The sequence below is a fragment of the Ahaetulla prasina genome, chromosome 1 (genome assembly GCF_028640845.1).
Source record: "Ahaetulla prasina isolate Xishuangbanna chromosome 1, ASM2864084v1, whole genome shotgun sequence".
Classification (NCBI taxonomy): Eukaryota; Metazoa; Chordata; class Lepidosauria; order Squamata; family Colubridae; genus Ahaetulla; species Ahaetulla prasina.
The window spans coordinates 265,515,188-265,529,693 of record NC_080539.1 but is presented as its reverse complement, the minus strand read 5'-3'; the positions used below and the strand labels follow the sequence as shown (position 1 = coordinate 265,529,693).

The window sequence follows — 14,506 nt, the reverse complement described above, 5'->3', positions numbered from 1 at the left end:
ATTAAATACTGCAGGGCTTGTCTGTACTATTTGCTACACTGTTATTTTTAAGTACCTGTTCCTTGAATTCTTTTGATAGTGGAGACCCAATTCCTCGAGTTGAATACACAGAAGAGGAGATTACTACTTGGTAAGTGGGAAGGAACCTTTTCTAGATCTTTTCTTAGATCCTTTCAGAAAAGTCAAATTGCTTTTTCTAGAAAAGTAGCTGCCTCACCATTTTCATCTGAATTCTTAAGGTATCATTTGACTCATGATCACTTTAGGTCAGAAGAAGATTGTTGCCCATTCATTTGCACTCTATTTTTATTTACGTTTTTATATGTTTTAAACATCTCACATTCTTCCACTCTGATGTAGTGGTTAAGGTACCAAGCTAGAAACAAGATTGGAAGAATTCTAGTTCCAACTTAGGTACAAAGTCAGCTGAGTGACCTTGTGCCAGTCACTCTCTCAGAGCCCTAGGAAGGGGGAATGGGATAACTTGCCACAGGCAACTTGTGGTGGCCAATTCGCTGTGGCTAACTCACCATGGGCAACTTGGTGTAGGAGAACTCACCAGAGCCAACTCACCATGAGCCAACTCGTTGCAGGACAATTTAAAAATTCTATTTAATTACTTTAAATAAATAAAAATTAATTTAATTTTTGCCATTCACATTTCATTTTGTCCTCCTTTTGCATTCTTTCTTTAATGATTCTATTCCACCATTTCTTTGACATTCGTGTAACTCTTGCCCCACAGTGAGTTGTCCTGTGATGAGTTGTCTGTGGCAAGTTGTCCATGATGAGTTGTCCGTGGCAAGTTGTCCATGATGAGTTGTCCATGGCAAGTTGGCCATGATGAGTTGACTGTGGCAAGTTGTCCATGATGAGTTATCCGTGGCAAGTTGGCCATGACGAGTTGTTCATGGTAAGTTGTCCATGATGAGTTGTCCGTGGCAAGTTGTCCATGATGAGTTGTTTGTGGCAAGTTGTCCATGATGAGTTGTCCATGGCAAGTTGTCCATGATGAGTTGTCCATGCCAAGTTGGCCATGATGAGTTGGCCATGGTGAATTGTCATAGACTATAGGAAGGAGGCAATAGCAAACCACTTCTGAAAACTGCAGGGTTATTTCCAGGCAGCCTCTGAGTGTCGAGACAGATTCAAATACGAAATAATAAAATAAAATAATTTCAATCAACAATCCTAAACAGATTGCCAGAATTCTAAGATAACTATCTTTTCCATGTAAATACTCTGGAAAGATATGAATGATACCTTTTTTGTTTAAAGGAGGGAAGTGTATAGTACTTTGAAGAGTCTTTATCCCACTCATGCCTGCAAAGAACACCTGGATGCCTTTCATTTACTGGAGAGGTACAGTGGCTATAGTGAAAATAACATCCCTCAGCTGGACGATGTCTCTTGCTTCCTGAAAGGTAAGTATGTGGTCATGTTTAGAGAACTGTACATTTTTATGGTGTTAACCCTGCTTGAAGCTTTGTGCCTCTGTGGTTTAATAGATTTGCTGCCCAATTTCAATTTACTGCCCAATTTACTTCTGGGACCCCTGGAGTGAGGTGTGTGTGTCTAGTTGAAGGGACCTTGTGGGCAGCAAAGCAGAATGACCACCCCTGATTTAGATATATATAGGACCATGTTTAAAACTCAGAAGTACTGCCCCCCAAATCACAGAGATGGTGACTGGAGAACAACATTGCAATACTTCCCTGGGAATTTTCTGCAATAAAATTCTACTCTTTATCCTGGACAAAATCTATGAGACAATATAAAACACTGTTCTCCAGTCGCCAAATATGTATATTCATTTGTTATACAAAACAATCATTCAGTTTAAATTTTGCTCTCAGAAGAAAAATGCTCTATAATATTTAGGTCATATCTCCTTGGCCAGGTAAAGAAAACAGTCTGCCAAAGTTCAGCAGAATTCACTGCTCATAAAACATCAAAAGATAATTATGGTTTCTGCAAAAGGGAGTTCAAGAGGAAGACTCCAAAATGCTCTGTAAAGATGCTCAATAGAGGGGAACATCCACAAGGCTATTGTTCATCCAAAGAAAAAGGAAACTTCAGAAATCCTTGAGCTTTGCTCATTTTGAGAAGAATGAATCTGCTTTGCTTCTTCTGGACTAATGTGCAGATCCAAAGAATTATCCATTGGGATTCTGCACTTTTGAAGAATTTTTTACTGCAGGTTTTGCTCAAGAAATCCTACCAAAATATGTAATTACCGTATATACTCGAGTATAAGCCGAGTTTTTCAGCACGTTTTTTGTGCTGAAAAACGTCCCCTCGGCTTATACTCGAGTATATACGGCTTATACTCCAGTTTTTTTTTTCGTTTTTCACATTATACCGGCCGGTAGCGAACTTGGCGGGCTTTTGCTTTAGCGAAGCCCTGCCGGTGCAGTGAGAGGCGGGCGGGGAGCCGCCAGCCTTCTCGGCCGAGGAGGAGGTTTCGCCGACGGTGGTGCCTATTTCCCACCCTCGGCTTATACTCGAGTCCCCAGTTTACCCCAGTTTTTGGGGTAAAATTGGGGACCTCGGCTTATACTCGGATCGGCTTATATTCGAGTATATACGGTAAACTGCACTTTAGGAGGAAATATAGAAATTTAAAAGAGAAACATTAAGACTATAATCTTTACTATATTTGTGTTGACCCAAATCACATTTGTCAATGCAGTTGACTTTCCAACAGACATAATAGGATTCCATCAATAGAAATATATTTTCCAATAATAATATAGATCTAGAATGAATAGACTGCCAAAAGAATATGTACACATTTTTTAAAAAGATTAGAAAAAGACCAGTTGAATAACTCCATAAAATTCAGCACTGAATGTACTTGAACAGCTACAATATAACACAAAGTCTAGTATTAAAGGCTGTTCGTCCTTTGAAAATAATTAAGAAAAAATATTTCTGTTACTGTTGGCCTGATTATTTTCAGGCTTCCTGGAAAGCCTGCACATTCCTCTGCCCCCAAAAAGTTATGGCTGTTTTAAAGAATCAAAACATTAAAGTTAATGCAACCTTTAAAGCAGCTACAATTTTCTTCTGTGCAAGGTCCAGAGCACTTCTCCCAAATCATGTCTGAAGCAAATACAGCCTTACTTTGATAAGATCCAGTTATGCTCTTAATGTTCATCCTTTCTTAAATGATACAACCAAATATAAGAGATGGTTTGGATTGTTTCAGAGAGAACTGGGTTCCAACTCCGACCAGTAGCTGGCCTTCTTTCAGCTCGGGATTTCTTAGCCAGTTTAGCCTTCAGGGTGTTTCAGTGCACACAGTACATCCGCCATGCTTCTTCTCCCATGCACTCTCCAGAGCCGTGAGTATCACCTCATAGAATTGGCTTCTTTAGTGTTTGGCTTGCTGTTTCAGAGTCAGAGAAGACTGCAAAACAGTGGCTGTTTTTCTTTCCAAAGGGACTGCTGTCATGAACTTCTGGGACACGTACCAATGTTGGCCGATAAGACATTTGCACAGTTCTCTCAGGTGAGCAAAAGGTGGACCACCTTGTGGTGGAGGTACAATCTCTATTTTGCCACTAGAGCAGTCATTGGCCATGCCAGCTGGGATGATGGCAGTTGAAAAATATCTCAACCAGAAGGTGCTCCCAGATCAAAGAAGAACCCTTTAATAAAATGACATTTTATAAAATTGCCAAAATCCATAAGAAACATTTCACCCAGGGGTGAAATCTAGCAGGTTCTGACAGGTTCTGGTGAACCGGTAGCGGAAATTTTGAGTAGTTCAGAGAACCAGCAAATACTACCTCTGGCTGGCCCCAGAATGGGGGTGGGAATGGAGATTTTGCAATATCCTTCCCTTGCCATGCCCACCAAGCCACGCCCACAGAACTGGTAGTAAAAAAATTTGGATTATACCAAATTTGTTAAAATTTGTGTTATCCGTTCAGTCATGTCTGACTCTTAGCAATTCTGTGTGCCAGCTCTCTCCATACCTTCAAATTTTGCACTACTCCTTGTTCTATGCTCTGACTGGTGTCAGCTTTGAGAGTGTCCATTCACTGTGTTCTTTGGCAGCCTTGTTTCCTTTTACCTCTAACTCTTCCAAACATAATTGCTTTCTCCAGTGAATACCCCCCACATGACATGGCCAAAATAAGTGAGATGTAGTTTTGTGATTTTTGTCTTCCCATAAGAATTGTAAAAGGTGGATTTTCAAATGTTTTTTCTCCCAGTGGGATTCATGGGATTTCATTTTCTACTGTTAACTAGTACCGTGTTTCCCTGAAAATAAGACCCTGTCTTATACTTTTTTGAACCCCGAAATAAGCGCTTGGCCTTATTTTCGGGGAGATCTTATTATTTTGGGGTGCATGGAGCAAGATGGGGCTCTTCTTGCTCTCTTACCTGATTTCCAGCTCTGTGTTTAAATATTTTCAGGGAGGGATTATTTTCGGGGGGGAGGCTTATTTTAGTGCATGTGCTCAAAAGCCCGATTGGGCTTATTATCAGGGAATGTCTTATTTTCGGGGAAACAGGGTAGGTTAAGGGTAGGGTAGGTTAATGCACCTTGTGCCTTTCACTTCTCATACTGAAAGGCTGCTAAAAAAATGCCCATCAGTTCCTTTTCAGTAACAGCACTCTTGAGAAAAGATTGTTCATTTAGGTGTCTACCCAAATGGATTTTGCCACCTCTCAACTCCTGTGGCAAATGTGGAAAATCCATAGGTCACATGCGTCCTCTCCTCACTCTTGGCAGGTTATTGTAGAATATCAATGTTAAAATGACCAAATATTATGATTTTCAAGATTTCCCCTATTGTATTTTTAGCATTATAGCCACTTAGGTGGTTTAAGTAGCTAATTTCCAATTGATTACAGCCAAAAGGAAGCTGAAGCTGGTGGTGCAGTGGTTAGAATGCAGTATTGCAGGCTAACTCTGCCCACACTCAGGAGTTTGATCCTGGCAGGGCTCAAGGTTGACTCAGCTTTCCATCCTTCTGAGGTTGGTAAAATGAGGACCCAAATTTTGGGGGGCAATATGTTGACATTGTAAAGCGCCCAAAGGGTGCTGTAAAGTCCCTTGGATTAGTACGTGAGCGCTATTGCTAAAAGGGAAATGTTTTTCAGAATTTAAAAGATGGGGAGTGGATAAAAGGCCATTAGAAGTGAGCTTATCCTACCCCTCTCAACTACTGTGTCAAACAATGGTGCATCATCAACCTCTAAAATAATGATTTGGGGCATGGATAAGATTGAAAGTGGAGATGGGTGTAGTTTCTATTTCCATTTCTACTAAACTCCTCCCTGCCCTCCCTCGTAAGAATGCTAATAATCACTTCATTGTAGGTACTATCAAGGAGTGGGTTCTACTTACCTTTATTACTGGTTTGCAACAGCAGCGCGCATGTGCAGAAGCTTCTGTGCATGCGCAGATCATCCATGATGACAACTGGGTAGGTGGGCGGAGCCTCCTGGCATTTTTACTACCGGTTCGCAAAAACCGGACTGAACCGGGAGCAACCCACCACTGGTACTATCACTATAACACCTAATGGCCTCATAGTATTTCTGGAAACTCAGAAGGCAGAATTGTGGCCCAACCCTTAAAATATTCCTTAACTAGGATGTTCTTCCCCTTCATGTTTAATCAAAATCTCATTTCTTATCATTTCTCCCCATTTGTTCTTGTTTAGCAATTGAAAATGAACCTCTTTTATCTGCTGCAATTTTCCCTTCATTGGGTGGGCTCCAATTAGTTTTTTTTAAAAAAGAAAAGATTAAAGCCATGTGTATACATCGAAGCACCCGAAACAGAATTGTAGTATTCCAAAGAGATTCTTAAATGTCAAAATAGAGATAACAATTACAAGAATTGTAAAAAAAATAAATACAGTTTGGTGTATACTGGAGTCTCTCCTTGAGGGAGGTGGGCAGTCTAGAAACATGAACTATAAAGATATATATAGCAGAATATCTTGAAATACTTATAAAAATAATTTCAAGATTGCAAGCAGGCAATAAACTATGCAATCCTATCTGCATTCAGTAAACAACAATTTATAGACTTGCCATGAGTTAATATCATAATGAGTTATGAGATAATGGGGTTTTACAAATAGGGTTGAAATAAGAACTCATCAATTAGGCTGTAGCATATCAAGCTGTTTCTTGACAAGCCAGGATCATAATTTCTTAGCCAGTGTTCAGGAAGATTACCACCTTATAATTATAAGCATTTGCCAATCTGGCTATGAATTATGGGACTTCCACTAATTTTTGGAGGAGATGAAGTTGGGAAGTCGTAATATACTGAATTTTGACTGAACCTACCAAATCCTATTGTATGATCCATAAAAACGGAGCTGTGTCCACAAAACATATAATGATCATGGGGAAAAAACACATAATAATTACATGATGGTTTTCCTTTTGCTCCTAGGACATTGGACTTGCATCTTTGGGTGCAACTGATGAGGAGATTGAAAAACTTGCAACAGTAAGTCCTTAATTCTAGGATACACAAATAGAGCTGTAATTGCCTCTGTGTAATTCTGCTCTCTCTCTATATATCTTGATTATAAATGTTGACATGAAATTCTAATTTTGGCTATGCTAATCAGAATTTCTAGGAATTGTAGCCAATGTAGCTGGCAGGGGCCAAACTGGGATAGAATAATCTGGTATAGGTTTTCAATATAAAGAGTAGCAGATACCAAGAAAAAATATTATTAGTAGATATTCCATCATAAACATGACAAAGAGAAAACAAACACTGATTTCTAAGAACAAAGAGAAATGCATTTTTTCTCAGAAGAGCTTCTAATTGCCTTCCCAAATGCAATGCAAAAAAGGAACAGATGCAATAAAACTCCCAAATTTATCTTTCTCATATGGAAAAGAAAATGCTAACCATCACTGTTTTTCTTTTCCATTCCACTTTTCTCCGCAGCTTTATTGGTTCACGGTGGAGTTTGGGCTCTGCAAGCAAAATGGAATCATTAAAGCCTATGGAGCTGGCCTCCTCTCTTCCTATGGAGAGCTCATAGTAAGTGTTGCCCGCTCCCATCTACTTCCATCCAACTAAACTGAAGAGTGCAGCAGCTGCTTCTGAGCTTGGGTGAGCCTATTCGGTCGATCAAGTTACTCTTGCTGCAGTAATCAACTTATGGGGTTCTCCTGCTTTCTTTCCCGCCTTTCCTTCATTTAGCACTCTTTGTCCGATGAACCGGAACTACGGGACTTTGACCCTGACGTTACGGCCATGCAACCCTATCAAGATCAGGCTTATCAGCCTGTTTATTTTGTATCAGAGAGTTTCAATGATGCCAAAGCTAAACTCAGGTAAGGATCATAATTGGTCATATCGTTGGAAAATGGGGATATGTCTAGTTACAGCAACATGGAGTTTTGATTGCTGCAGATTTTGAATGATTTCTTTTTTAACCAAATCATTAGATGAAGGTTTTTCCTCCAAATAATTTTTTTTAAAAAGAATCTTTTTACTGTTGCTTTTTAAATGAAATCTAAATTACAGCATTGGTAAACATGGAATAAATGAAATTTGTTCTGATTGTATATGTATATGCATTTACGACTGATTTATTGATTTACTTCTTTGTTAATTTATTTTTTCACTTTTCTTCAGCAGGATAATCAGGGTAGCAAACATAATTGAATGAGAACATTAAAGCATAAAATATACCGTGTTTTCCCCAAAATAAGCCCTTCCCGAAAATATTTAAATGCATGCGCAGCTGCTCCCCACCATTTCCTCTGGTTAGGGTAAGGGAGACAGAGCTGGAAATCAGGTAAGATGGCAAGAGGAGTCTTGCTCCATGCACCCCAAAATAATAAGACCTCCCTGAAAATAAGGCCAAGCACTTATTTCAGGGTTCAAAAAACAAAAAAACGGGGTCTTATTTTTGTGGAAACACGGTATACAAAGGTTAAAAAAATATTTTTTATAACACATTAGACGACTATTCCATTCAATAGCACTTATAGATATGTATGCATAAGACTGTAATTGATCACTTCCAAAGAGAAATGCTCTTTCCAGAATAACTCCTGGGTCCACTTAGAGCAGTGTTGGCGAACGTTTTCGGCACCAAGTACCAAAATGGGAGCGCGCACATGCGTGTGGTAGAAACCGGAAGAGCAGCTGCCTGGTGCGCATGCGTGCGCTGGGAATACGATCTTCTGGTTTCCAGTGTGTGCATGCGCACCGGCCACCTGATATTCTGCATTTGTGCACTGGAAACTGGAAGATCATCTTGAATGGAAGCTGCTCTTTCAGTTTCTGGTGCTCCCACGCTCATGAAGACCAGCTGGCCAGTACGCTGGAACTCAGGAGAGCAACAGGCAATAGCTCATGTGCCCAGAGGGATGGCTCTGTGTGCCACTTCTGACACGCGTGTCATAGGTTCGCCATCACAGATTTAGAGACATCTGATGAGACATCTAGAAATATCTAACCAGTGAGTGAAGCTTTGAATAGCCTTGATAGTGAAATAGATATTTAAGAAATTATGAAAATCAGGTAATTTATAAATCGCTATGATGATACGATCTTCTAGATATTCAAATTTTTGCAATATGGGCAGTGGTGGGATTCAGCCAGTTCGCACCACTTCGGGAGAACCGGTTATTAACTTTCTGAACAGTTTGGCAAACTGGTTGTTGGAAGAAATCATTAGGGCAGAGAACTGGTTATTAAATTACTTGAATCCCACCACTGAACATGGGTATCACATTTCATCAGGATTGATTGCTGGTTACATTATAATGGGTTAAGGAATGATGGGAATGACCACTGGATTACAGCAAACCCTTGGTTATCATCTAGTTCATGGATCCCCAAGCCCCAGCCCATGACCCACCACCGGGCTGCGGACTGTTTGAAACCGGGCCATGGAAGAGATGGGCAGGAGTGCCATGTGTGAAGCTTCACTCATGTGAACAGCAGGCAAGCATGTGTGTGCAAAGCTCCATTTGCACAAATGGAGTTTTGCGTGCTAATGCCCTCTGCTTGTGTGAGTGGAGCTTCATGCACCTGGGTGTGCGCTGCCTCCGCTTAAGCACAAGTGCCTGCCACTCTCATGAGTGGAACTTCACGTGTGAGTGCAAGGACCTTCTCTCGTGCACAAAGGTCCATTTGCGTGAGTGAAGGGCACTAGTGCATGAAGCTCCCACAAATGGAGCTGTGAATCTGGGTGCGCGCCTGCCACTCACATGTCCCCACCAAGCTAGAATGGTTGGGGCCCACTGATTTAGTTAACTGCTTTCCCCCCCGAGGCCCCATTCTGATACCTCCATTAACCAGGGTTGCATTTCTCCAAATACTGCACTGTTCTCAAAAGATTCAGTGAAACTTGCTTTTCAGTAGGTTGCTGTTATAAATTATACAGTACCTTGACTCTCATTAAAGATCCAAGGAAGTTTACGTTAGGGAAGAAAGTAATATTCCTTATTTATTTATTTATTTATTTATTTATTTAGTCACAACAATATATTTAAATATCATACAAAAAGATTATATAGTATATAAACATATATATGAGGAAATATTAGGAGGTATAAGCATATATACATATATAAGAAGAAGAAAAAGAAAAACAATAGGACAGGAACGGTAGGCACATTTGTGCTCTTATGCACGCCCCTTATGGTTCTGTTAGGAATGGGGTGAGGTCAATATGAGAAAGTTTTTGGTTAAAGCTTTTGGGATTATGGGAAAAGACCACAGAGTCAGATAAAGTGTTCCAAGCACTGATGATTCTGTTACAGAAGTCATATTTTCTGCAATCTAGATTAAAGCGGTTAACATTAAGTTTAAATCTGTTGGTTGCTCTTGTATTATTGCAATTAAAGCTGAAGTAGTCATTAACAGGAAGGACATTACAATAGATGATTCTATGAGTTAAACTTAGGTCTTGTCGAAGGTGACGGAGTTCCAAGTTTTCTAAGCCTAGGATTTCAAGTCTGGTGGGATAAGGTATTTGGTTGTTTTCAGAGGAATGGAGAACTCTTCTTGTAAAATATTTCTGGACATGTTCAATTGTATTGATGTCAGAAATGTGGTGAGGGTTCCAGACAGGCAAGCTGTATTCTAGAATTGGTCTAGCAAATATGTTTTATATATATACATATATACATATGTTTTCATCCCACCAATATTTTTTTTTTTAATTGAAAGAGTTTTAAAAAACAAAAACATTTTTCCCCCTTTTTTCCCCCTCCCTCCCAAAAAAACAACAACCCCTTCCCCCCTCCCTCCCCCCCCCCCCGGCTTCCCGGGTCAATCACAAGGTATTGTTATACATAAACCAAACATAGAATAAAATTTTCCTTCCAATCCAAATTACCACATCCAAAGCTTTTCATCTCCCAACCCCCTCCCCATTACATAAAATAACTTTCTAATTATTCAAAGGCAATCTGATATTTCTTAATCTGATATCTGTTTTGTAGATAATCAATCCATTTTTTCCATTCAATTAAATATCTTTCCTGTATTGTCTTTTAAAACGCTGAGATTTTAGCCATCTCAGCCAAATTAATAACTTTCAATATCCATTCTTCTATTGTAGGTATCTCTTCTTTCTTCCAGTATTGTCCAATCAACAGTCTTGCTGCTGTTATTAAATTCAGAATCAATTTAGTCTCAATCCCTGTACAATCCGTTATAATTCCCAAAAGGAAAAATTGTGGCAGGAACTTTATCTTCTTCTTCAGTACATTTTGAATAATCCACCAAATTCTTATCCAAAAGACCTTAATTTTCTTGCAAGTCCACCAAATATGAAAATATGTAGCATCATCACAATCACACCTCCAACATTTCGCTTGGATATTAGGATACATACATGATAATTTTTTGGGATCTAAGTGCCATCTATAAAACATCTTATAAAAATTTTCCCTTAAATTCTGTGCTTGTGTAAACTTAACATTTCTAACCCAAATTTTCTCCCATGTTTCCAACATTATTGGTTCCTGAATATTCTGTGCCCATTTTATCATACAATCCTTTACCAAATCCTTTTCCGAATCTATTTCAAGCAACACATTATACAATCTCTTTATATGCTCCTGGGTCTGATTTCTAATTTGCTTCATTAAATTTTTCTCCCTTTGCATTATATCCCACCAATATTTTTAAAGAGGAAGATAAGAAGTGTTCACGAGTGAAATATATGTACAGGAAAACACTCCAACGGTCTGTAGTAGCACACACTACCACGTAAAACGTTGTATGGTCCATACAGCTTCTCTCTTAATTTTAACTTGTGAAGGGACACTAACCGAAGCCAGATTTTTGAAAGACCATTCTGATAATTCCTTCTGAAGAGAATATTTGCACAGAGCATCCCAAGATAAATCTAAATATTAATACAAACTAGTGAGCAAAGGAAGTCACACAGTAACACAAGAGAAGGGATTAATATTTGCCTGGTTGTTATTTTTGGGACAAGTTAATATTGTTTCCTAAAGCCACTAGGTGGTGCCATAACATAAATAATCTGAAGTTATTGTGTCCTATAGAGATTCCTTTCTTAGGACATTAGGTTTTCCAACAGTTATAGATAAAGCTTCATCAGATGAAGAGGGAAAAGGCATACATTTACAGGGGTGTCAAACTGGCAGCCCATGGGCTGGGTGTGTCACATGCAGGCCACGCCTACCCCAGCCCCGCAAAGGAAAAAAAAGTCACGAAATAGCACGTCACGGCAACATGACAACGCCAGTTTGACACCTGTGGCATACAATATCATCTCAACTAAAAAAAAATTTTTTACAGTAAGAATGATTTTAACTATATGTACGTGTGCAATTAGCTGATAAATTTTCCTGTTCAGTACTGGTGACTTAATTTTTACTTTGTCTGTGACATAAAACTGTACCACTGGGGCTCTAGCTCAGGGGTAGTCAACCTTTTTATACCTACTGCCCACTTTTGTATCTCTGTTAGTAGTAAAATTTTCTAACTGCCCACCGGTTCCACAGTAATGGTGATTTATAAAGTGCATCATCGTCTGTGCATGCCTCTCATGCATCGTGGATTGGGTTGTGCGGGGGGGCACCAGTTACCAGCTCTGCTTGTCTGTTACAGCTGGGTGGTGTGGGGGGAGATGCACGAGCTATTCTGGGACGAGGCTCTTTTGTTTGCAGTCGCAATATAGCACCATTTAGTTTCACTTACGTAATGTGAACTAAACTTATGCGCAGGCGATACAAATAGTATATTTTCAGAAATTTAAATTGTCACAGGGAATTTCATGAAAACCTAATGAAAATGTTTTTAAATATGCTATGAAATTTTTTAAAAACTCAATTAAATTAAAAAAAAGGAAAATGCTTCAGTATCGGACAAAACCCCTACCTCCCACCATGAAAGCTGGAAAGCCCACTAATGGGCGGTAGGGACCAGGTTGACTACCACTGTTCTAGCTTTTTTGCTAATACAATTAGTTTCATAACCTCCCTCAGTTCAAGTGGCTTCCATCTTTGGTCACAAAGTGGCTGGCTATTTGCAATAGTAGATTTTGGCTCTATTGAAATACACTGCCAATATATCATTTATGATATTGGCTGACCTTCAGCGAGCAAGGGACCTGTTGCATGTTTAACTTAGCTAAGCACAATGTGGATTTTTGTTCAAAATAAAAACCCTGTGATATAATCAAAAGAGATAGAAAGAAATAAAAAAACATAGTGAAATTTCTTGAACAAAAAGTGGAAAATTTATTTCCATTTTATATACAGCATGGTAGAGATGCCAGCTTCCTTAGAATGAATTCATATTTAGGCAAAGGGCAGGGTTGAGTTTAGATAGTCTTGTGTATTTTTAGACTAACATATGTAAGGTTGAACTAAATTGAATTGAACCTTATGTATTTAATGATTCTTGACAATATTAACCCTCTGCTCCCAGATTAATTCCCATAATCCTAGAGAACATCAAACAGAGCTGCCATATTCTTAGACCAGGGGTCTGCAAACTTGGCTCTTTTAAGACTTGTGGACTTCAACTCCCAGAATTCCTCAGCCAGCTTTGCTGGCTGAGGGACTCTGGGAGTTGAAGTCCACAAGTCTTAAAGGGACCAAGGTTGGAGACCCCTGTCCTAGACAATCAGTGACCATGTTGTTCTCCAAGGTCCAGGCTATAGAGAGCTGGTTTACACACAATATGCCTTTCCTTGCTTCCTTATCTCTTAACATTTTCAGGAGCCCCTACCTTACTATCTTTGATGTCTGTCCTCTTCTTTTCAGGGTCTATGCAGCACATATCAAGCGACCTTTTTCTGTGAAATATGATCCTTACACCTACAGTATTGAGCTCTTGGACCACCCACAGAAGATCTGCCACTCCCTGGCAAATGTGCGCGATGAGCTCCACTCATTAATTGATGCGCTCAATATTATCAGCTAACACAAGATTTGGACCAGCCTTTTTCCCCCCTTCCAAGCCAATGTCTTTTTCTGTACTGCAAACTTGGTTTCCTGCCATGGCTACTATTCACTGCACTGTTTGGGCCAACAACGTCACTATGATTTCTTTTAGTGTTTTGTGTTGCTGTCTCATGCCACAATAATACCTACAGTGTGAATTGGTGCCCACATGGCATGGTATGCAGGCCTTTTAGTGACAGGCTTGGTTGAAGAAAGGAAAGTAAATGAAGTTTAGGAGCTTAATTTTTTTTTATTAATAGCGAGGGATCTGGATTGGACATATGCTATAAGAAATAATTGCACAGCACACTGTAAATTCCCCTTTAAAGAAAATGAAAAGCAATGTGTTCCCAAAACATTAATTGTTTCCCCAAATTATATTTTTAAAATTATTTAAAATATGAGAGGTAAGCACAAAAGAGACCAAATAGTTTCTTACACTACCAGGTTCAAAACAGTTTAACTCCACTTTCTGAAACTCAGTTCTGCTCAGTTCTGCCCCCTTGGAAATGAGAAGAACAAAACACCCAAATCAAAAGAGGCAGAGAGAAGTTTTAATTTTTGTATCTCTGAGGAAGGCTTCCATTAAAGAACTTGGACAATTTACTAGTTTATTATATTCTTCATGTTTTTCTCTCTCCCTCCACCCCCTTGTAATTTTGCAACATCTTCTATGACTTTGTTTTTCCCAGAAAGACCAAACATTCCATTAGTAATTCTCTGTTATGACCAGAATTCTCTCAGCTCTTTTGCTTAAATGGTTTCAGACAGGTACAAGCCTTAGGGGACTGCCCCACACTAAGATTGTACTGGTAACAGGAGCTCTGAAGAATTCCAAAAGATGACTCAGAACAAGGCCCAATGAACTTTTCTCATCTGACTGGAACATCTTTCTCATCATCTCTAATCTTTCCATCTGGGAAAAATTCTTCCAGGATGAGGAAAGTTTTGACTAATGCACATTGGCTACAGTTGTCGGTAGGCTTGTTTTGTGGCCCTATGAAACTCGGTGGAATCTTTTTCATGTGATAAAGAGAAGCACCGGCTTCTCAAATCAAAATGA

At 39.3% G+C, this 14,506-nt stretch overlaps 1 protein-coding gene across 1 annotated transcript in view; it reads left to right on the top strand.

Annotated features, from left to right (window-relative positions):
* The window catches only part of TH (tyrosine hydroxylase), a 32,154-nt gene extending 18,731 nt beyond the window's left edge, over nucleotides 1-13,423 (top strand). Inside the window, exons 6-13 of the mRNA XM_058164573.1 lie at nucleotides 80-130; nucleotides 1,279-1,424; nucleotides 3,212-3,347; nucleotides 3,445-3,514; nucleotides 6,431-6,487; nucleotides 6,941-7,036; nucleotides 7,199-7,332; nucleotides 13,264-13,423. Coding sequence (XP_058020556.1) covers nucleotides 80-130; nucleotides 1,279-1,424; nucleotides 3,212-3,347; nucleotides 3,445-3,514; nucleotides 6,431-6,487; nucleotides 6,941-7,036; nucleotides 7,199-7,332; nucleotides 13,264-13,423 — 850 coding nt within the window. The remainder of the gene's footprint in view (nucleotides 1-79; nucleotides 131-1,278; nucleotides 1,425-3,211; nucleotides 3,348-3,444; nucleotides 3,515-6,430; nucleotides 6,488-6,940; nucleotides 7,037-7,198; nucleotides 7,333-13,263) is intronic.
* Nucleotides 13,424-14,506: the final 1,083 nt, after the last annotated feature.